The 24082-nt window shown below is 40.8% G+C and overlaps 1 protein-coding gene and 1 long non-coding RNA gene across 2 annotated transcripts in view; one reads left to right on the top strand and one right to left on the bottom strand.

The window, feature by feature from the left end:
* Ssh2 (slingshot protein phosphatase 2) overlaps positions 1–24082 on the top strand; it is a 297577-nt gene that overhangs the window by 237660 nt on the left and 35835 nt on the right. Inside the window, exons 5-10 of the mRNA XM_008828731.1 lie at positions 543–664; positions 9004–9072; positions 9844–9909; positions 16437–16631; positions 23167–23260; positions 23385–23513. Coding sequence (XP_008826953.1) covers positions 543–664; positions 9004–9072; positions 9844–9909; positions 16437–16631; positions 23167–23260; positions 23385–23513 — 675 coding nt within the window. The remainder of the gene's footprint in view (positions 1–542; positions 665–9003; positions 9073–9843; positions 9910–16436; positions 16632–23166; positions 23261–23384; positions 23514–24082) is intronic.
* LOC103730483 overlaps positions 11335–24082 on the bottom strand; it is a 55907-nt gene continuing 43159 nt past the window's right edge. Inside the window, exon 4 of the long non-coding RNA XR_607099.3 lies at positions 11335–11439. This is a non-coding gene — a long non-coding RNA (uncharacterized LOC103730483). The remainder of the gene's footprint in view (positions 11440–24082) is intronic.

Raw genomic sequence — 24082 nt, 5'->3', positions numbered from 1 at the left:
CTGTCACCTCACTGCCATTTCTATGGTGTTAGACTGAATTTGATAGCATTTCCTCATCAGTTCTAATTTCTTTTGACTTCTATAGTAGAATTACTTCAACTCAAGTGAAGAAAACATGAAGATTTTATGGTAGGAAAAGGCAAAACAAATTAAAAAAAAAAAAAAAAACCTTTTTTAATTATCATTAAACGTGAAGAATCCAAGCACGGCAGTCCAAACCTGTAACCTCGGAACTCAGGAGGCTGAGGTTAGGAGGATTCTGTGAGTTCCAGACCAGCCAGCCTGTGATACAGATCAAAACTGTGGAAACAACAAAACTGGTGGTGGTGGGGGGTGCTTAGTGAGTAAAGGTGCTTGCTGCATAAGGCAGTGACCTGAGTTCAATCCCTGAAATCAAAGACTTTAGTTCATGTGAGTTGAGATTTGAATTTCAGTCTCCCAATAGATGGAAGACCTTTTTAGTATACTTTGAGATGTTGGTGAAACAGGATTAAAATGATTTTTTTTTAATTTCTTAATTTCTTTCTGTCTGTTAACCCCAGGCTGTAAGACTGGAAAGTACTTACCAGAATCGAACACGGTATATGGTAGTGGTTTCAACTAATGGTAGACAAGACACTGAAGAAAGCATTGTCCTAGGAATGGATTTTTCTTCTAATGACAGGTATGGTGCCCTAAAAAGTGGGGGATGGGTGGGAAAACTACTTTTTAAATAACCTGTTGCAGTTATTGAGTTACTACAAAATTATCTTGTATAGTTATGCTCTTAAATTTCAAGAATAAAATGGGACAAGAGGAAGGTAAGAGGGAGAGTTAATATGATCAAAACTCTTGATGTATATGAATGATAATGTCATGATTAAACCTGTTATTTTTTACAATGAAGGCATGCTGCTGAGATTTTTAAGTTAAGAAACAATTTATGGGCGCTGGAGAGATGGCCCAGCAGTTAAGAACACTGGCTGTACTTGCAGAATACCCGGGTTCAAATCCCACACCCACATGGCAGCTAACAACTATCCGTAATTCCAGACCCAGGGGATTAGACAGCCTCTTCTGACCTCTCCAGGCATTGCATGGCACAGGTGCACTTACCTACATGCAGGCAATACATGTATACACATAAAATAAAAATAATAAAATTTTTAAAAAATTTATGACTGCCAGGCGTGGTGGCGCACACCTGTAGTCCCAGCATTTGGGAGGCAGACACAGGCAGATCTCTGTGATCAAGGTCAGAAAAAAAAAAAAAAAAAAAAAAAAAAAAAAAAAAAAAAAAAAAAAAATAAAAAAAAAAAAAAAAAAAAAAAAAAAAAAAAAAAAATTATGACAAGCTGAGGAAATGGCTTAGTTGGTAGAAGTACTTGCCTTGCAAGCATGAGTACCTGAGTTCAGTCTTTAGCACCCATGTAAAGTAGAGGCACAGCAGCATGTGCATGTAACTCCAGTGCTGAGGAGGTGGAGGCAGGAGACTCCTGGGACTTGATAACCAGCCTAGCTGAATCTGTAAGATCCAATTCAGTGAGAGACATTGTCACTAAGATAGAGAATAACTGAAGACACCTTCTGTGGGAAGACACCTCTGGCCGCCACATGCCTCCGTACAAACATATGAGCACACCTGCACATGTAGCAAACATACGCCCCAAAATTTTTTTTCAAGGTATGAAACCAGAAAATAAATTCTGGCTGGGCGTGGAGGTGCACACCTTTAATCCCAGCACTTGGGAGGCAGAGGCAGGCAGATCTTTGAGTTCCAGGCCAGCCTGGTCTACATAGTGAGTTCCAGGACAGCCGGGGCTACAGGGAGACCCTGTTTCAAAAAAAAAAGAAAAATTCTGGCCTGGCCACAATTTTCAGAGACAAGCATGTTTAGTGAATGTCTTTGGAGGTATATTTCTAATTTACAGCTATTCCTTACTTCTCATTTTTTTTCTCATCTTTAGGTACTAATGATTTTAAGCAAGTGGTCTAAACTTTTTTTTTTTTTTTTTTGGTCTTTTTTTCTATCAGGCTGACCTTGAACTCACAGCCTCTACCTCCCAAGTGCTGGGATTAAAGGTGTATACCACCACGCCTAGCTAAGTGGTCTGAACTTTTTATTTCCAAGGGGAGAAGGCTGCTTTTTCTTACCAGTCTACTGTTCAGATCAGCATGATCCTAGAGCATATACCTTTCATGGCAGTATACCAATGATGCTGGAGAAAAAAAAACAAAGCAGAATTTTTTTTTTTCGTCTTTTTGAGACAGGGTCTCTCTGTAGCCCCAGCTGTCCTGGAACTCACTATGTAGACCAGGTTGGCCTTAAACTCACAGAGATCCGCCTGCCTCTGCCTCCCGAGTGCTGGGATTAAAGGCGTGCACCACCACGCCTGGCACTAAAGCAGAATTTTTTTTATACCTTTGGAATTGGCTCTACTTTGCTTCCTGTGATTAAAGATACCAAACACAGAGCCTGGCTTTTTTTGTTTGTTTTTTGTCTTTGGGGTTTTTTTTGTATTCTTATTTCCCTACACTTTCTGAAGAAACCTTGGGGAGACTGTGGAATGTGGCTGCTAAGCAGATCTTTACACTCTGAGATAATAAGCCTCAGGAAATCCTGCCAGATGTCTCAAACCATTGACTTCCTGGTTCAGGAGGAGAATGGAACTGTGGGATAGATAAGGGTGTGACCCAGGCTTGGGGGAATTTAGCCACACAAAATAATGTGGAGGGGGCGGAGGGTTTAGTTCTGCTGTAGAGGAATTGCCTAGCAAGCTCAAAGCCCTTTGTTGGGGGGAGCGGTGGGGTGATTATAATTATCCTTCTGATGTTGGGGAGCAGGGAACTGCATTATCACTAGAAAGTTTCCAAAACCAGTGTTTGCTTGAGTTTGTACATAAAAGTCAACCTGAAGAATGACTGAGTTCAAAGGATCACAAGGTCAGAGTTGTTAGTTTATATACCACTTCCAGCATTTAATTATATGTTCTGCATTTACAGAGGCTTGTAAACCACTTTTAGGAAGCATTCTCTTGCAGTTTTAACTACTGGTGTTTACCTAAGCAGCAGACATTTTAGTATCTTTTTTCTTGTAAGAAAATACTCATTTTGTGGGCATGGTGACATGTTCCTGTAATCCCAGTGCTCTAGAACCAGAGTCTGAACCAGGATCACGGTGAATTTGAGGCCAGTCTCTTCTACATAGTGTATTTCAGGCCTGGCAAGGCTACATAGCAAGACCATCTCAAAGGAGTAGATGAGAGAGAAATACGTACCTTATTCACTATTAGAATTTTATGACCTCTGATTTGGACTTTTGCATCTCTAGAATGGTGTTGTCTAGTACATTTGCCACTAACCATCCATAGCTATTTAAATAAAGATTAAAATAATGATATATAAGTAAGAAAATTAGTTTCTCTGACATTCCTAGTCACATTTCATGTACTTAGTAGCTACATGTGATTAATGGAGCAGTATATGTATAGGGTATTTCTATTATTACAGAAAATTCATTTGGCCAGCCCTGCTGTATAGCTTATATTTCTTTTGTTCAAGTCTCCCTGACCCCTCCCTTGAAAACCCTGAAGAACAGGAAGGAACCAGAGCTGCAGGGAAACTTCAGTTGAGTCTTCCCCTAGAGACAGAAAGCAGTAACTGCAGATTCTTTTAACTCAAAATCTTGAGCAATCAAGATGCCTAATCTTTCTTCTTTTACTTTGTCCTAAACTTTACCAGAAAGAATGTTAATGGATGACTAGTAATTTATCCTCAGTGAACTGCATCAGTCCGCTCAAATAGTCCTGCCTGTGTCACTAACAAAAGAAAAATTTAGTGTACATAAAACAAAACAGGGGGGCTGGAGAGATGGCTTAGTGGCTTGGAGCACAGGCTGCTCTTGGAGAGGACCCAGGTTCAGTTCCTAGCACCCACATGGAGGGGATCTGAATCCCTTTTCTGATTTCCTCAGGCATTGCACAACGTGGGTGCACTTGCATTAGGGCAATACACTCATACACGTTGAATGAAAATAATAAATAAAATATTTTTTTAATGACATGAAAAGCAAGAAACTGATTTTCATTACTTGTTTGTAACCCTTGTAAAATCCTGTACATCTTTTGTTTGAATGTGCCTGTTGGACATTAAGAGCAGTGCTGCTGAACTAGTGCTCAGATAACCTCAACAGCTTGAGGGAATTTATGTCATTTCATACATCAGAACATGAAAAGCTAAGGTTTTGAAACAATATTAAATCAAAGTAGAAACCAAATTGTTTGAAGTACAAGTAGTTATGTTGTAGCCAATTTATTTAGCTTATTTTGATTATTTTGTTGTAATTTAAGTGACAGATTATTCTAATATACAGTGTAACCTTGTTTTCCAAAATACACGTGGTAGACTTCAAGTGATAAAATAATAAAGCTTTGTGGCCTGGTTTTGCTTGTTTGTTGCCATTTTTTTTTCCCTTGAGAAAAGGTCTTACTTTGAAGCCTAGGCTATCCTTGAACTCACAATCCTGCCTTAGCCTCCTGAATATTGGAGTGTTACAAATGTGTGTCACCATGCCAACTCTAGTTTTATTTTTGTTTGTTTTAAAGGTTTTTGTGGAGTTGGAGGGATATGCATGTAGGCCAGAAGAGAGTGTTGGATCCCTGGAGCTGGCAGTTATGAGCCACCCAACATGGGTACTGGGAACCAAACCTAGATCTTCTGGAAGAGCAACAAATGCTCTTAACTGCTGAGCCATCTCTTCAATCCCTTTTTTTTTTTAATCTCTTGGTACCCATAACATCTTGAAGTGTCCAGTACATAGTAAGCACTAAATAACTATTTGTTGAATGGGATGAGTAGATAATCACTGAGACCTGAACACAAGCTGAAAATATGAGGTTGTCAGTTGTCAGAAGATCAGCTGACATCAGGTCACAAACTCATAGATCACAATCTCAATCTTTGGTACTTTCAGTATCTTCTGTAGTTACCTGATGTCTAGGTAATGTCTGTCACTTGGCTATCAACTCTTCCTTCATATTTATAGATTCCAAATTGTACTGGCTAAGCATATTTTAATAAATTCCTGGATAACCCCACTCCATTGTGGGAAGCCATTTTCTCTATAAAAATCAATCTAACTCACTCACAGAGTCTGTCATGATGACTGTGCCTTTGGTATTCAGGCCCAGAATTCCAATGTGGAACCCTATTCAGCTCTCTTAAGCTCTGGAATTAATAACAGAGTGTAGGAACTGTAGTGAGGAGCCAGGTGCTAGCATTCCTTAGGTTGGCAGTGATTTCAGCAGTTTGCATTTGGTATTCCTTGTATCTTAAAATCATTTGCATCTTCTTGTCTGATACCCCATACCCCACATCCCTTTCAGATGGATTAGAGCACCTACTATAGGTTCATATTCAGTGTATTTTGCAGTGCAGTATATTCACATATATTATTTTAAATCTTTTTTTTTTTTTCTCCTCTTTCTGGTTTTTTGGGACAGAGTCTCACTACATAAGGCAGGCTAGCCTGGAACTCACTATGTAACTCAAGACTGGTCTTGAGCTCACAATTCTCCTATCTCAACCTCTGAGTACTTTGTAGGCATGTGCCACCTTACCTAACTTTACTTCAATCTTTATGATAATCCTGTGAGGATAGGTTTTGTTATCTACATTTAAAAATGATGTTAAGGCTGAGAAAGGTTAAATAACTTGTCAGAAGGAGTTTCAATATTAAAAGAGCACAAATCCAGATGTTTTGGCATAGTAAATAATAAATAGAAATTACTGTTATGTTTAGGCACTCTTGCATTTTTTAAAATATTTTATTTATTATTTTTATTTTATCTGTACGAGTATATTACCTGCATGTATGTGAGTGCACCCATGTTGTGCAATGCTGCGGAGGCTTCAGATTCCCCTGGAACTGGAGTTAAGGATGGTTCATAGCCACCACATGGGTGCTGGGAATCAAACCCAGGTCCTCTGCAAGAGCAGTCAGTGCTCTTAACCACTGAGCCATATGTTTTTAATATACTTAAAGCAGTACAATAAAGGTTATTTCATCCCACACTTATAGATGAAAAGATGAGCACAAAGCAATTAGCTAATTGTCTAAAATGATCTACTTAGGGGCTGTATCAGTTATTTTTTTGTTGCTGTGATAAAACACCATGACCAAGGCAGCTTATAGAAAGGAAAAGTTTATTTGGCTTCTGGTTCCAGAGGGCTCCAAGTCCAGCATGGCAGGAGGCATGGCAGGAGGTGGCTGGAGCAGAAAGCTGAGTAGTCACATCTTCCAGGAGGCACAGGAAGCAGAGAAAGACAGAGGCTGGAAATGGAAGGTGACTGAATTCTCAAATTCCACCCCCAGTGACATACCTCCTCCAGTAAGGATGCACCTCCTAAACCTCACAAAAACAGCACCACCAACTGGGACAAAACATTCGAACACTTGGAGCCTATGAAGGACATTCTCATTCAAACCACCACAGCTGAAGAATAGTTCTAGGGCAGAGCCCTTGCCTGGCATATACAAGGCCCTGGGGTCTTTCCAGGCACTAGAAGAAAAGTTATTACTAGAACCCAGGTTCCGGAGCCCATCCAACCTAAGAGCCTGTGCTCATAACCATGCTGTGTTCCATTCCCATGTCCAACATTCTTTCTCCTGTACTGTGCTGCCTTTCTATACTGTCCCCTGCATTGGGAGGGATGTAGGGGAGAATTGGTTTAAGACATTCTTAGGGAAGAGCTAGAGAGATGGCCCAGTAGTTAAGACCCAAGTTAGTTACCAGCACCCATGTCTGACACCTCTGTTCTTCACCAGCACCTGCCCTCACATACGAAGACCCACACACAGACACACACAAACGTATAATTAAAAATGGTATTGGCTGGGCATGGTGGTGCACGCCTTTAATCCCAGCACTCAGGAGGCAGAGGCAGGCGGACCTCTGTGAGTTCTAGGCCAGCCTGGTCTCCATTGCAAATCCAGGCCAGGTGGGGCTACAGGGAGACCTTGTCTCTCAAAAAGACCAAAAAAAAAAAAAAAAAAAAAAAAAAAAAAAAAAAGACTTTTAAGATGGTATCACTGTGTAACCCTGGTAGGCCTAGAATTGGATATGTGGACAAGGCAGGCCTTAAACTCACAGGGACCCTCCTGCTTCCCAAGTTCTGAGGTTTAAGGTGTATACCACCAAGCTTAGCAAAAATTTAAATCTTTAAAGACATCCTTGAGAAAAGGAGGTAAGTGGTAACAGCTGTCAGAGAAGTGATGTGACAGAACACAGTTGATCAGGAGTCCATGGCTTCCTGTACCAACCTATTAATTTAAAGCCAGTTTCCTTCCTAGGCTAATGTGTTATGGAACCCAGGGCCTCACCCATGCTAACCAAGTACTCTACCACTGAGTTACATCCCCAGGCCCTGGAGCAATGTTTCAGTATAGCATGCATGGTAGGACTGCCAGGTTTTTGTTTTGTTTTGTTTTGGTTTGGTTTGGTTGTTGACATTCCTGTTAGCATTTCAGCAGTGCTAGTTCATTGCATAGCTACCAAGCATTATTTTGCTGGATGTGATGACACACACCTGTAATCTCAAGATGGAGAAGGCTGACACTTGAGATTTTCAGGTTCAAGGCTAGCCTGGACTATATATTGAGACCCTCTCTTAAAACAAAGCACAGAACATATGAACTCACAAAACAAGCCCCGTTTTATTTAAGTTGTATTTTTTTTAATTTTTTTTATTTTATGTGTATGAGTGTATTGACTGCATGTAGTAAGTGCAGTCTTGCAATGCCTGCAGAGGACAGAAGAGGCTGTCAGATCCCCTGGAACTGGAGTTATGGACAGTTGTTAGCTGCCATGTGGGTGCTGGGATTTGAACCAATGTTCAAAGTCAGTGTTCTTAACCACTGAGCCATCTCTCCAGTCCCAGTTGTATTTTTTTTCTCGAATTTGATAACAAGCCATCAACTATTATATCTTTAGATTTTAAAATTCCTTTTCCTTTTTAGTGTATTCTATTGTTCAGTAAATCTTACAATTGAACAAATCATTATTCCAAGGTCTTCAGCAACCAGCAATAGTTCTTGGCATTAGAAATAGTGGGGCCAAGCATGGTGGTACATTGCTGTAATCCCAGCACTTGAGAGATAAAGGCAGGAGTTCAAGGCCAGCCTTCACTACATAAGTAATTTTGAGGCCAGCCTTTGCTACTTGAGACCTTGTCTGTGCCCCACTCCCTCCCCAAAAGAAAAAGATATAATCCTTAGAATTGAGTTGGATGCTGTATTCTGGGCTAAAATCTGCCAAACGCAAGTCAGCAGGAATCACTTGAATTTTTTTTTAATATTTTATTATTTTTATTATTTTATGTGTATGAGTGTATTGCTTACATGTGAGTGCACCCGTGTTGTGCAATGAGGCGGAGGTTAGAAGAGAGCTTCGGATTCCCCTGGAACTGAGTTAAGGACGGTTCGTAGCCGCCATGTGGGTGTTGGAAATCGAACCTGGGTCCTCTGCAAGAGTTAGTGCTCTTAACTGCTAAGCCATCTCTCCAGCCCCCAAATCACTTGAATTTTTAAAGATAGTAACTTGAATTCTTAAAGATAGGAAGTTCAGTCAGGTTTTCTTCCTCTCTCCCCCCCCCCCCCCCCGCCCTCTCTCTCTCTCTCTCTCTCTCTCTCTCTCTCTCTCTCTCTCTCTCTCTCTCTCTCTCATCTCCAGGGTCTCACTATGTAGCACTGGCTGGCCTGAGAACTTGCTATATAGATCAAGCTGGCCTCAAACTCACAGATATCCCCCTGCCTCTGCCTCCTGAGTGCTAAGGACCATCTGTCTTAAGCAAATTCTAAGAACGTGCATGGGATTTATAATAATATGACAGACATTTCTTCTATTCTAATATTTATGCCACAGTTTATTGCTTAGGGGTTTATCCTTTGTGTTGAAAGAATTAATAAACAAAGACTGCTTCCCAGAATAACAGGAAGTAAATTAAAGATTATTTCTTGCCTTGCAGTAGCACTTGTACCATGGGCTTAGTCCTGCCTCTCTGGAGTGACACCCTGATTCATTTGGATGGTGATGGGTAAGAGCTTTCCCTTTTTTACTCTCCTACAGAAAGCCTAGGGTGTACAAATCCGTCTTAGTGGCTCATTCATTCAGCTGAATGGGAGGCCCAGTGTGCCTAACTAAACTGACATGTCAGCAGCTCAGTGAGTCCTTTTAAACTGCTGCTTTGTGAAGTGGAGTAAAATACAACTTGCCAGGGTCTCTCACTTCTGTTCTTTTAGGCTGACCATGGTAGGAAGCCAGACAAAGAAGAAGTAGTTTGTTGGCTCACCCTTCAGTGTAAACATGTGGGACTGCTGTTGCAATGCTCTCCCAGAGGAGGATATGTTCTGTTTCAAATAACCTCTTGTAGCCTCTGCCAGCTGTCAGCCTGCAATATAACCCCTTTCCTGTGCCAGTTACCCACCCCCCACCTCCTGGTGTATTTAGAATGTGTCCCCAAGAGACTACAATGTTTGCTACAATTTGTAAAACCAAGGTCAGGTTTGCTAAGAATCCAAAATACTTCCAAACAGAAATACACATCGGAACAGAACAGTTTGTAGCTTCATCCATAAAACTGTCTGTAATTCCCTAATTCCAGTGTGAGATTCCATTCATTTTACCTGGTAGATAAATCAGAAAAATTGTTGAAGCTTTTCAGTCATGTACTACTTCTAGCTAATTTCAACATAGCATATCTGTGATTTCTTCTGTTTAATCAGCTGTTTCAGCAACCTTGAAAACTCAAACTTGAAATACCCAACCCTTATTCGTAGACTTTTGTCTTGTTCTCTTTTGTTCTTAGTGGGTTCAGCGTATCAACAGATAACAGAGTTCACATATTCAAACCAGTATCTGTGCAAGCAATGTGGTAAGATGGCTTTAATATCTCTATAATAAAGTTTTTGGGTTTTTTTTTTTTTGGCTATTCTACAAAAGTTTTTTAATGTTATTTGAAATGATACAATTCACTATAAAAATACTATATTTGTTACTATGGGATTTTTTTGTGATTTGTTTGCATTTGTGATCATAGTCAAAGATGAAATAGAAATAGAATTTCTAGAAGGAGTAGAATTTTTTAAAAATTGTCACAGTGGCGACTAGAGAGATGGCCCAGCAGTTAAAAGCACTGGCCGCTCTTGCAGAGGACCCAGGTTCTGTTCCCAGTAACCCCCCATGGTGGCTAACAGCCATCCGTAGTTCCAGGGGATTCAGCACCCCCTTCTGACCTCTGTGGGTATTGCATGACACAATTGCACTTACATATATGCAGACAATACACTCATATACATAAAATAAAAATAATAAATAAAAAATATTTTTTTAAATTGTCAAGGGAGCCAAGTGTGGTGGCACATGCCTTTAGTCCCAGCACTTGGGAGGCAGAGGCAGGCAGATCTCTGTGAGTTCAAGGCCAGTCTGGTCTACATAGGAAGTTCCACGCCAGCTGGGACTACAGGGAGACCCTGTCTCAAAAAAACAACAAAAAAAAAGTTGTTGAGGAACAAGTAAAATTCTGAAGTACTCTTAGGCTCTAGAGTGATGTAACAGATCAGATAGCTTGTTGGAACTGTGTTTCACACTGACCACATTACTTAATGTGAGAGCCAAATCTAAAACATCTTTTTGCTATGCTCTAGCTTTCAGTTTCCTAGGATAATCAGGGGTAGCATTGAGTTGTGTTATAAACAGATACATTTCCATTTAAACTGCTTCCAACATTATGCAAGATGCTTTACGTGGCTTATATTTAATCATTTTACCAGTGCCACAAAGTAGTATTGCTAGTCCCCTATTGTGGATAAGAAAACTGAGGCAATACAAGAGTTATATAACTGACCTGAAAGTATCTTGTTTATTTAGACAGAATAAGACTCATTCTTGTTGGCTTATCTACAAAGAGGGAATAATGAAACTTGCAGATCAGAGTTCATCCCCTAGTCTTTAGCTTCTAGGACCTGAGATGGCTCAATTAGTAAAGTGCTAAACAGGCAAGCATAATAACCTGAATTCTGCTCCCCAACACCCATGTTAATGCCAGGCACAGCAATGTATATCCATAACCCTAGTGCTGCAGGGGCTTAGGAGGACAGCAGGCAGATCCATGGAGCTTGCAGACAGCCAGTCTAGGTGAAGCCACTCCAGGTCCAGTGAGAGGCCCTATCTCAAAATAAGGTAGACAGCAACTGAGGAAGACACCCAGCATTGACCTCTGGTCTCCATATGCATAGGCACACATGTTCATGCATGAACACACACAAATTCAAACACACATGAACACAGAGACCACTTACATGTACACGAATAGCTTCTGCTTCTCACTGTAGAGCATGTTCTGTAGTAGGAGTCCCCAGAAAGGTTAGAGTGGTCAGAAGGTGAGCAAAACAGATACACGAGCCTGAATGTGAATATCAGAAGGGATAGCATTTAGGTGAGTGGAGGCCTAATAGTCATTGAACAATTAGCTTTCTTCTCATTTCATGTAGTAATTGAGGTGGGACAGAGTTTTAGGTCATGTGTTTAGACTTCATGTATAAATTTATAGCATATTTCACAAGTGATTGTTTTTGGATTTTTTTGGGGGGGTCCTTTTGAGACAGGGTCTCCCTGTAGTCCCAGCTGTCCTGGAACTCACTATGTAGACTAGGCTGGCCTTGAACTCACAGGGATCCACCTGCCTCTGCCTCCCGAGTGCTGGGATTAAAGGCGTGCACTACCATGCCTGGCAAATGATTGTTTTTTAATGTGTATGAGTATTTTGCCTGCATGTATATAAGTGCACATGTGCATGCAGTGTTCACAAAAGCCAGAAGAGGGTGTCAAATCCCATGGAACTGGAGGTAAAGACACTTGTTAGCTGCCATATGGGTGCTGGGAACCAAACTCTGGTCCTTCACCAGAGCAACTAGTGCTCTTAACCACTGAGCCATATCTCCAGCCCCTCACAAATAAATTTTCATGGAAAACTTCAAGGACCTCCTTTGACTAATACTCCATTAAAGGCAACTAGCCTGTTTATTCCCATGTGCAGTAAGACTGAACAGCAGTGTACTATAAATAGCAGTGTTTTCAGTGTTTGAAGAGTAAGACAAGTGGCCTTAATTCAAGTAATAACCTCGGATCAATCATTGATATTTTGAAATAAACTGACTAGTCATAGTTCTTTAAAGTTTGGGAGAGTATTGGGTTGAAAGTCATAAGAGAGAAAATAGGTGATGTGAATCAGAATGGCATTTAGACCAGGTGTTTCCTTCACAGGAAAATTGTTACTGCAGCCTCCCACTCCTGTGTGAAGCCACAGTTTCTGAAACAAGTAGGCACTGAGTATATTTTACAGCAATTACAACAGACTGTAGTGTATGGTTTTAAAGCATGTGTTTTTTCTAGATGAAGAGAACATGCATTGATTATCCTGTACTCTTACCTTGGAATTTGTTGAATGACATTGAAAGTCTCTGAGCCTTTGCCTATTTTGACTAGTAGAAAACATTTAGGGGGCTAAGAAATGGCTTCGTAAAGTGTTTGCTGCACAACTATGAGGCCCTGAGCTCAGGCCCCAGTACCTACTTTTTTTAAAAAGCTGGCAAAGACAGGCAGATTTCTACAGTTAATCAGCAAGCTGGCCTAGCTGAATTGATTAGCTCTGAGATTAGTAAGAAACACCATCTTAAAAAAATAAGGTGGAGCTGGGCATGGTGGTGCACGCCTTTGGTCTCAAAAAGACCCCAAAAAAAAAAAAAAAAAAAAAAAAACGGTGGAGAGGGATTGAGGAAGACACCCAACATTGACCTCTGGCCTTCACACAAATGAGCACACATGCATCAAACTCACACAAACACATACACATGCATATACCACGCACTCATGTAGACACTCCAGAACTAAAACTAGTTTTTTTTTTTAATGTGTGTGAGTGTTTAGCCTGCATTTATGTAAATTCACCTATGTCATCAATGCCCACAGAGTCTAGAAGAGGGCCTAGAACTGGAGTCAGGGAAAGTTGTTGACTGCCATGTGGGTGTTGGGACCCAAACCCAGGTCCTCAGCAAGAAGAGCCAGTGCTCTTAACCACTGAGCATCTCTCCAGCCCCCAGAGATTATTTTTTTAATATTTTATTTGTTTTTTGGTTCTGGGGTTTTTTCGGTCTTTTTGAGACAGGGTCTCCCTGTAGTCCCAGCTGTCCTGGAATTCATTATGTAGACCAGGCTGGCCTTGAACTCACAGAGCTCTGCCTGCCTCTGCCTCCTGAGTGCTGGGATTAAAGGCGTGCGCCACCGTACCCGGCTTTTATTTGTTATTTTTATTTTATGTGTATGTGCGTATTGCCTGCATGTATGTAAGTGCACCCATGTCATGCATGCCCATGGAGGACAGATGAGGCTGTCAGATCCCCTGGAACTGGAGTTATGGACAGTTGTTAACTGCCTGGGATTCGAACCCAGGTCTTTTGCAAGAACAACCAGTGCTCTTACCACTGAGCTATCTCTCCAACCCCAAGATTATATATTTTTTAAATACTCTTTAAGGATTCTACAACTTTGTAGTTATTTTAATGTAGCCAAGCATGGGGGCACACATCTTAATCCTGTGCTCAGGAAATAGAGGCAAGAGGAACAGTAGTTGAAGAAAGGCTTTGACTATGTAGCAGTTCAAGGCCAGTCTCAAAAAAAAAAATTTCCTTAATAAAAATTAACTAGTGTGTTACCCTTGACTAAACTGGTGTTTTGAAAAATAAGGTTAGCCAGTCTACATAGTGAGTTCCAGGCCAGCTGGAGCTACAGGGAGACCTGTCTCAAAAAGACGGAAAAAAAAAAAAAAAGAGGAGGAGCTGAAGAGATGGCTCAGTGGTTAAGAACACTGGTTGTTCTTGCAGCAGACCTGGGTTGGAATCCCAGCACCCACATGACAGCTAACAACTGTCCGTAACTCCAGTTCCAGGGGATCCAATGGCCTCTTCTGTCTTCCTCGGGCATTGCACAACACAGGTACACTTACCTACATGCATGCCATACACTCATACACATAAAATAAAAATAATATAAAAAAAGAAAAGGAAAAGAAAAATGTTCAGGCGTGGTGGCGAACATATGTATGAGTGTTTTGTCTGTATATTGTAAGTGTACCATGTGTGTGCAGTGGCTACAGAAGTCAGAAGAGGGCATTAGTTCCCCTGGAACTGGAGTTACAGATTGTTCTCAGTCACCAAACTGAACCCAGGTCTTATGAAAGGGCATCCAGTGCTCTTAACTGTTGTCCAGTCCCTTAACTAGATCATTTTTAATGGTTGCTGAATATTCCATGACATAGATATAACAAAATTTAACTGATTCTTATTTTTCAAAAAATTTGTTTTAATTTTTTTGTTATTAATAGAACACTGACAAATATTCTAAGAGTTAAAATCTTTGTATACACCCATGGTTCTTATCTCAAAGTAAATTCTTAGAATTACTAGATTAAAAATGATAAGGAATATTGGTAAATTACTCTCTAAAAAGGTTACTTTAGTTTACTCTAACACTGGTTAAATGATGCTGTTCTTTAAATCCTTGTTAATGCCCTATAATTTAAACTTTTTTTTTTTTGTCTTTTTGAGACAGGGTCTCTCTGTAGCCCCGGCGGTCCAAGACTCCTTTTGTAGGCCTGGCCGGGCCCCAACCCCAAAGAGCCCCCCCTGCCTCTGCTTCCTGAGTGCTGGGATTAAAGGCATGCACCACCATACCCGGCTAAAATATGTTTTGTGGGGTTTTTTTTTTTTTTGGTCTTTTTTAGGTGGGGCTCCCTGTAGTCCCAGCTGTCCTGGAACTCACTATGTAGACCAGGCTGGCCTTGAACTCACAGAGATCCACCTGCCTCTGCCTCCAAGTGCTGGGTAAAATATGCTTTTTAATGATCTAGTTAAGGGGGCTGGAGAGATGGCCCAGTGGTTAATAGCACTGGCTGCTCTTACAGAGGAGCCAGGTTCAGTTCTCAGCATCCACTTGGCAAGTAACAACCTCTGTAACTCCACTTCCAGTGCATCCACTGCCCTCTTCTGACTTCCTCAGGCATTGCATGCACAGGTGCACTTACACACATGCACATAAAATACTTATACATGGAGCTGGACAGATGGCTCAGCGGTTGAGAGTGCTGACTGCTCTTGCAGAGGACCTGGGTTCAATTCCCAGCACCCACATAGCGGCTACAAACTGTCCTTAACTCCAGTTCCAGGGGAATCCGAAGCCCTCTTCTGACCTCCACAGCATTGCACAACACAGGTGTATGTATATGCATGCAAGTAATACACTTGTACACATAAAATAAAAATAATAAATAAAATATTTTAAAAACTAAATAATAGATCAGTTAATGACACTAAAATGATCAAAGGTAAGATGAAGGAAAATAAAATGTTTCAGAAGAATGAGCAGATTGTTGTTCTAACCTTTCAGCAACTTCTCTTTCACCAGCTGTCCTGGAACTCATTATGTAGACCAGGCTGGCCTTGAACTCAGAGATCCGCCTGCCTCTGCCTCCTAAGTGCCGGGACTACAGGCATGCGTCACCATGCCCAGCATTAAATAAAATATTTTTTAAAAACTACTCATATGCATAAAATAAAAATAAAAACAAAAAATGTTGGGGCTGGAGAGATGGCTCAGTTGTTAAGAGTACTGGTTGTTCTTGCAGAAGACCCAGGTTCGAATCCCAGCACCCACATGGAAGCTAACAACTGTCTGTAACTCCAGGTCCAGGGGATCTGAGGGCCTCTTCTGTCCTCCACAGGCATTGTACAACACAGGTGCACTTACCTACATGCAGGCAATACACTCATACACATAAAATAAAAATAATTTTTAAAAATGTTAATGATCTAGCTAAAAGTACACATGGTAGAATAACCAGAGCTGTTCTTAGAAATGCTTTAGATGTTTAAAGAACTAGGTGACTGAGGCAACAAGAATGGTAAAAATCATTAGATCAGTGCTTCCTGGGTGTTAAAGGACAGAGCCTGATGATGTAATCTATCTAGATTATCTTCATGGAGCCTGCGAGAATCATAGAGAATATACTATAACGTGGTTCTATGCCAAGGGAAACAAATCTTTGAAAAATTGTTGAGATTTGTAGTTTTCTAAGGATATAGTCACAACATGATTCTGAGGACACGGTCATGAGTACCATAGGTTCGTAGACCTATTTTTCACTGGGTATTGTCATTTCTCTTCCCCTTCCCTAGCTTCATGTCTTAAGGATGCTTCAAGATAGAGAACCTTGGATTTCAGGGAAGAAATTTTCCAGAGATGATATTCTGTAGAATTCAAGAATTAGAAGAGTTTGAGATACACATGGGTTTGAGCTTTTTAGTACCCCATAATTCTACAGTGCTCATTTCTAGGCATATCTTTCAGGTCTGCATTACAGAGTTTACACAAGGCTTGCGAAGTGGCCAGAATGCATAACTACTATCCAGGCAGCCTGTTTCTCACCTGGGTGAGTTACTATGAGAGCCATATCAACTCAGATCAGTCCTCAGTCAATGAATGGAATGCTATGCAAGATGTGCAGTCTCATCGGCCAGACTCTCCAGCTCTCTTCACTGACATGTAAGTTGGCTTGCTGAGGATTATAGAAATCCTGTTGTGTCCTAGGCAGCATGTTCCTTCAGAACTAATAATCCTGCCCCATGACAGTAGTCACTATACACCATGTTTCTGTCATATGTAATGAATTTCTTTCTGTCATGTACAAAGGCCTTAAGAATTTCACTTCTAGGTGCAATGGCATCTTCATAATCAAAACTGCAATGCTCTAAATCTATTCTTCAGATTCCACTAATTTGAAATTTGAATTTAAAGGAATTGGGCTGCAATTTGCTTTCACATTATCTCTGAAAAGGAACATTTGAGAAATTGATGGCAAGAACCTTTTAGAGGGACATCAGTAGTACTTAAGAAATTAAGATGGGGGCTGGAGAGATGCTTAGTGGTTAAGAGCACTGTTAGCCACATAGCAGCTAACAACCGTCTGTAACTCCAGTTCCGGGGGAATATGAGGCCCTCTTCTGACTTCTACAGGCATTGCGTGCACATGGTATACTTACACACATAGGCAATACACTCATGCACATTAAATAAAAATAGTAAAAAAATAAAAAGAAATTAAGATGGCTTTCAAAGAACAGCAGTTGCATCTGCAAGTACTGCTCAAGGAACCATTTTCATTTACTATTGCAAGCAGTAGAAGCTATTTGTACCACCACCCCACTCCCCAGCCCCCCAAAATGAGGATTTTCTAGTCCATTTAAATGAATGCCTAGGTTGTTCAGGTCCATTTTTTGTTTTATTTTTATTTTTATTTTTATTTTTTGTCTTTTTGAAGCAGGGTCTCCCTGTAGCCCCAGCTGTCCTAGAACTCACTATGTAGACCAGGCTGGCCTTGAACTCACAGAGATCTGCCTGCCTCTGCCTCCCAAGTGCTGGGACTACAGGCGTGCACCACCACACCTGGCTCATTTGTTTTATTTTTAGAACATCTTATTCAGGTGTCTTACTTTGCTCTACCTTTGCCTTGTTAGGTCCTTGTCAGGTTTTACTAAATCTCCTTTGTGTTCTGTGAGTTGGATAAATGCTTTAATTGAAGTTGATACTTATTTTCCTTTTTTTTTTTTTTTTTTTTTTTTTTTTCTTTTTTTGGTGTTTTTGAAACAGGGTCTCCCTGTAGCCCCAGCTGGCCTGGAACTCACTATGTAGACCAGGCTGGCCTGGAACTCACAGAGATCCACCTGCCTCTGCCTCCCAAATACTGGGACTAAAGGTTGTGCAACCATACCTGGCCTATTTTAGAATATTTTTATACTTAGTTCCTGCTTTGGAAACAAGCTAACAGGGATATTTTGGGGATTTTTTTTTTTTTGGTTGGTTTTTAGTTTTTTTCTTTCTTTCTCTGAATTGATCTTTTTACATTTGCAAATTATTCTAAAGCTGGTAAAGCAGTATACCTACCCATTATACAACTTGACAAACAAGATTTGCCTTAAGAGTCCTAAAGTCATAGGAAGGCATTTCATAATTTTTTAAAGCTCAATTTAGATAATAGTCTAATACTTTTTACTAGAAAAGGTAAAATTTCTAAGAATTATGTTCAAGAAACAAAAAAAAAAATCAGTCTTTTTTTTAAACAGGTTGTTACTGATTCTAGTGTCTCTTTTCCAATAGCCCTAGTTCCTTCAAGATCCCATAGTAACTAAAAAGATAGGAATTTGTAGAAAATGATGGTCAAACATTGTTCTACTTTGTTCCTCCATTGCTGTAACAAAACAGTCTGACCAATACCAACTTGGGGAGGAAAAGGATTATTTAACTTACATCTCCCAGATCACAGTTCATCAGGGAGCCCAAGATAGGAACTCAGGGCACAAACCTAGAGGCAGGAGCTGGAGCACAGGCCATGGAGGAACACCACTTACTGGCTTGTTCCCCTGGCCCCTGCTCAGCCTGCTTTCTTTTCTTTCCTTTTTTCCTTCTTTCCTTCTTTCTTTCTTCCTTTTTTTAATATTTTCTTTATTATTTTTATTTTATGTGTATGAGTGTATTGCCTGCAAGTATGTGAGTGTACCTGTGTTATGCAGTGCCACTGAGGTCAGAAGAGAGCTTCAGATTCCCCTGGAATTAGAGTTAAGGACAATTCATAGCCACCATGTGGGTGCTGCAAATCGAACCTGGGTCATCTGCAAGAGCAGTCAGTGCTCTTAACTGCTGAGCCATCTCTCCAGCCCCTCAGCCTGCTTTCTTATGCCACACAGGCCTACCTGACCAGGGGTGGCACTAACAGTGGGCTGGGCCCTCCCACATCACTCAACAATCAAGAAGATGCCCCACAGACATGGCCACAGGCCAGTCCAATGGAGGCAATTCCCCAATTGAGGCTCCCTCAACCCTGGTGTGTCAAGTTGACACTAAAGCTATCCAACACAAACATTTTGAAGAAAATGTTCATGATTTCGTAAGTACAACTGGTTGATGGGTTTCATTCTAAGCCATACTTAACATAAGAAAACTTCATAGGCATGGTAGCACACAGCACACTTGGATGAGTAAGGCAGGGTTTAAAGTTTCAGGCCAGCCTGGGCTACATATAATGAGATCCCCCCCATCACAAAATAACAAAGAAAAAATGTATTTTTAAAAAAATCAGAGTGATTAAGAGCACTGACTGCTCTTTGCAAAGGACCCAGGTTCAATTCCTAGCACCACATGGTGGCTAACAACTGCAGGTAACTTCAGTTCCAGAAGATTCAATGCCTTCTTCTGACCTCCATGAACATTGTACAACACAGCTGCACTTACACATGCGGGCAATACAGTACACAGTACACAGTACGGAAGGAAGAGAAAAGAAACTGCTCTGTTTCTCTAACCAAAAAGAAAGTGAAAGGTACAACCTAGTAGATGCTCATTCTTAGTATGTCCAGTAGCGTCAGTTTTAAGGTATATTTAGTAAACAGAAAAAGGAAGAAGTGGAAACTGTAGGCCAGAGTACTGATGATGATTATCTCTGGAGAATGTGATTTTCAGTTTTGTTTTCTTTATATTTTTTCCCAAATGTTTTTCCAGTGATGTTGAAGAGAAAAAGTATTTTTGTGCTGTAATACATTTTCTATGTTCTCTTCCTACCCAATTTGACTAGAAAGGCCTATAAAAGAATAGTGAGAATGCAGGAAAAATGTGTGCTAAAATGGATTTACAGTACTCTATCATGAGCAGCATATATTTGAAATCTAAGAAGGGGGAAGAAAGGCATATACATGTGTGGTTCCCAAGTATATATCTAATACCATGCCAGGCTCCTCATACATGGTATGTTATTTAAGCCTCATAAGAATCTCAGGGGGAGCGGCTGGAGAGATGGCTTAGTGGTTAAGAACACTGACTGTTCTTGCAGAAGATCCTGGTTTGAATCCCAGCACCCATATGGCAGCTAACAACTGTCTGTAACTCCAGTCCCAGGGGATCCGACAGCCTCTTTTGACCTCTGTGGGCATTGCACAACACAGGTGCACTTAACTACATGCAGGCAATACACTCATACACATAAAATAAAAATAATAAATAAAATTTTAAAAAAAAAGAATCTCAGGGGAAGCTGAGTGTGGTGGCGCACACCTTTAGTCCCAGCACTCGGGAGGCAGAGACAGGCATATCTCTGTGAGTTCGAGGATAGCCTGGTCTACATAGCAAGTTCCAGGCCAGCTGGGGCTACAGGGAGACCCTGTCTCAAAAAAGAAAAAAACAAGAATCCCATGGGGCTAGAGAGATGGCTCAGTGGCTAACAACACTGGCTGCTCTTGTAGAGGACTTGGGTTCATTTCCCAACATCCACATGGCAACTAACAACCATCCATAACTCTGGTTCCAGGGGAATCCAGTAGATGCACTTATATACATGCAGGCAATACACTCATACACATTAAAAAAAAAAACAAATATTTTTAAAAAAAGAATCTCAGGAGTGAGATGTCTCGGCAGTTATAAGCACTTGCTGTGAGAGCCTAAAGATCTGAGTTCAATCCTAGGAACCATGGTGGGAGGAGAATCTACTGAAAGTTGTCCTATGACCTTTACACATGCACTGGTGTGAGCCCCCCTCCAGGATAATTTGGGGTGGGGGGTGTTGAGGTAGGATCTCCCTGTAGCCCCAGCTGGTCTGGAACTTCCTATGTAAACCAGGCTGGCCTCAGTCTCACGGAGATCTGCCTGTCTCTGCCTCTGGAAAGCTGAGATTAAAGATATATACCACCATGCCTGGCATAATAAGTTTTAAAAAGTCTCTCAGAGTTGGAAAGATGGTTCAGCAGTTAAAAGCACTTGCACTCGCAAAGTACCTGGGTTCAGTTCCCGGCATCCACAGCTAGCAACCATCTGTAATTCCAGTTCCAGGGGATCCAGCATCCTTTTCTGACTTCTGCAGTCACTGTACACACATGTACTTACATACATTTAAGTTATACATTAAAGAGTTAAAAATTGTGCTGGGCATGGTGGCGCACACCTGTAGTCCCAGCACTTGGGAGGCAGAGGGGCAGATCTTTGTGAGTTCGAGGCCAACCTGGTCTACATAGTGAGTTCCAGGACAGCTGGGGCTACAGGGAGACCCTGTCTCAAAAAGACAAATAAAAATAAAAATAAAAAATTTAAAATTAATTTTTTTTTAAATCTCAAGAGACAGATATTATTGTAACAGAGGCTCAAGGAAAAGAAGGACCTTATTCAGGTTATATCAACAGTAACAGGACTGTGATCTAGGTCTGTCTACTCCCAAACCATTGTGCCTCAGAGTATGAAGAACTAGGAGAAAAAATGCTTAACTACAAAATCTAACCCATGCATGCACACAGGTACTAAAATCTGTTTTTGCCAATATGTCTTTTTAGTGAATGACTATTACAGCACATTTATTTGCACATTAGCTATGTCTAAGAAAAGTGAGGCATGCCAGGCATGGTGGCGGATGCCTGTAGTCCCAGCACTCGGGAGGCAGAGGCAGGTGGATCTCTATGAGTTTGAGGCCAGCCTGGTCTTCATAGGGAATCCAGGCCAGCTGAGGCTACAGGGAGACCATGTCTCAAAAAGGCAAAAAAAAGAGAAAAGTGAAGCCTAAATAAGAATTTTACTCCTCATCAAGGCAAAGGTGCCTTTGCTAATTAATAGAGAATGGTGCAGGTGTTCACTGTAGTCTGCATTGTTCAGGAGAAGCTGAGTGCCTGAGTGCTATGGAGCTCCAAGGCTGTGGTGTCACAGCCTACATCTTTGGAGATTACCAAAGCTATTTTTGCAGCCAGTGATAAGGCTGTAAGCAGCAAGGGCAGGCAGGATGCCTGAAGGCTTACGCCATGTCCATCACCAAATAAGGACATGCAGAGCAGCTACCTTTCTTCAGTAGGTAGGGGCAGAAGATAGAACAGAAAGTATACCTTATCACTCAAATTCTGAATAATACAAAGCAGTGCCTTTAGAGGGAAGCATCCAATTATGTTGCAACTGTGCTTTTCAAATAAGTGGAGAGTCAGCTACTTAGTTTGATTTTTGTATTAAAGTTTCAAGAGTAACTTTATTTTAAAATGAGTCAGATGACTAAAGAAAACAACACAGTCCTGCAGATAGAGCTTAGCAGCAGTTTGATTTTCCTGCCAGTATGTGTGATCATCAGTATGTCATTTAACATGTTTGTTTCCTTAACTACAAAATGAAGATTAAAAATTTCACAGGAATAAGCAGGAAGAAAAGGGCAGTGATGGCATGTCCATAACTCTAGTACTTGGCAAGCTAAAGCCAGGAGGATTACAAATTCTAGGCCAACATAGACTACATGGGCAGACCTTGTCCCAAAAATATAGCACAAAGCTTCAGAAAGATGTTCTAAGAGTAGTCATGAAAAGGAAGGCATTTTTGAATGGGAGTACTCTAGATAGTTGATCCCTAGAACCTAGTTTGGAATAAAACTTGCAGTATTAGCCCAGTGGTGGTGCATGCCTTTAATCCCAGCACTTGGGAGGCAGAGGCAGGCGTAGTAATTTCTTTCTTTTGTTGTCATTGTTAGCTTGTTTTTTAAGACAAGGTCTTCCTGTAACCCCAGTTGGCATGGAACTTGCTATGTTGACCATGGCCTTGGTCTCACAGAGATCCCCTGCCTCTGCTCCCCAAGTGCCGGTAGTAAAAGCGTATGCCACCACACACAGCTTTCAAGTAGTAATTTCAAGTAGCAATGTTTACATCCTATACATTCTTTAAAACTTTTGGTTAGTTGGTTCTTTGGTTTGGTTTCGAGGGGGGGTTCTGTTAGTTTGTTTTTTGGTTTTATTTTGTTTTAGACAGTATCTCACTATGTAGTGCCTACACTAGCCTGGAACTCACTGTGCAGTCCAGGCTGGCCTTGAACTTGTGGTAACCTTCCTTACAAGTGTGTGCTCCTGTACCCAGCTAAAATAAGCTTTTTAAGGTGCAGTCTTCATTTGCTATACTACAATATAAATGTCAGAGTCACAGAGGCAAAGCTTGCCCATTTGGAAACATAATCAAATGGTGCATTCATTATCTTGATTAAATTCTTGTTTAAGAAAAATCACTATTTGTATATTCTCAGACCAACTGAACGTGAGCGAACAGAAAGGCTTATTAAAACCAAATTAAGGGAGATTATGATGCAAAAGGATTTGGAGAACATCACATCCAAAGAGGTAAGCCAACTTGAGTCCTCTTGTTTCAAAGCTGGAAGTAGGATAACAATAGGTGTTGGGGCTAAATGACTGAAAGTACAGACAACTTTACAGAGACTAATAGATATATCCCCCTTTGTTTCAGATTCGGACAGAGTTGGAAATGCAAATGGTGTGCAACTTGCGGGAATTCAAGGAATTCATAGATAATGAAATGATAGTGATCCTTGGTCAGATGGATAGTCCTACACAGATATTTGAGCATGTGTTCCTGGTAAGTTTTAGGGCCTCTTAAAGTGATGTACTAAAACTAGCCTGGCTGGTAATCCCAGCACTCAGGAGGCAGAGGTAGACAGATCTCTGAGTTTAAGGCCAGCTTGGTCTGCATCATAACTTCCAGGTCCGCAGGGACTACAGGGAGACCCTGTCTCAAAAAAACCAAAAAAAAAAAAAAAAAAAAAAAAAACCAAAACAAACAAACAAAAAAAAAACCCAACCAAACACTAGCCTGTATGAACTCAAGACAGGGAGGGAGACCATTGTTACATCTTATTTAAATATAATAAAATGTAGCAAGAATTACAAACATAGGTAATCTGTACTCAAACCTCATTATTTCCTAATCATTTTTCTACATTAATCTACTAATACTGCTACTATTGTCTGTTTTAAGATTTATTTACATGTGTTGTATGGTAGAAATGTTAGAATGGTTTACTACCACTCATCTCTTCCCAGTTCCTCTTTCAGCGACATTAATCTGGTTGATTAAAATTCACTATGGCTCAGTTTATCTGGTCCAATGGTATGTCCTTAAACACCCAAAAGGGAAGTATAACCAAA

Source organism: Nannospalax galili, unplaced genomic scaffold, assembly GCF_000622305.1.
Source record: "Nannospalax galili isolate Female #2095 unplaced genomic scaffold, S.galili_v1.0 scaffold212, whole genome shotgun sequence".
NCBI lineage: Eukaryota > Metazoa > Chordata > Mammalia > Rodentia > Spalacidae > Nannospalax > Nannospalax galili.
This window is presented reverse-complemented; position numbering and strand designations above follow the sequence as displayed.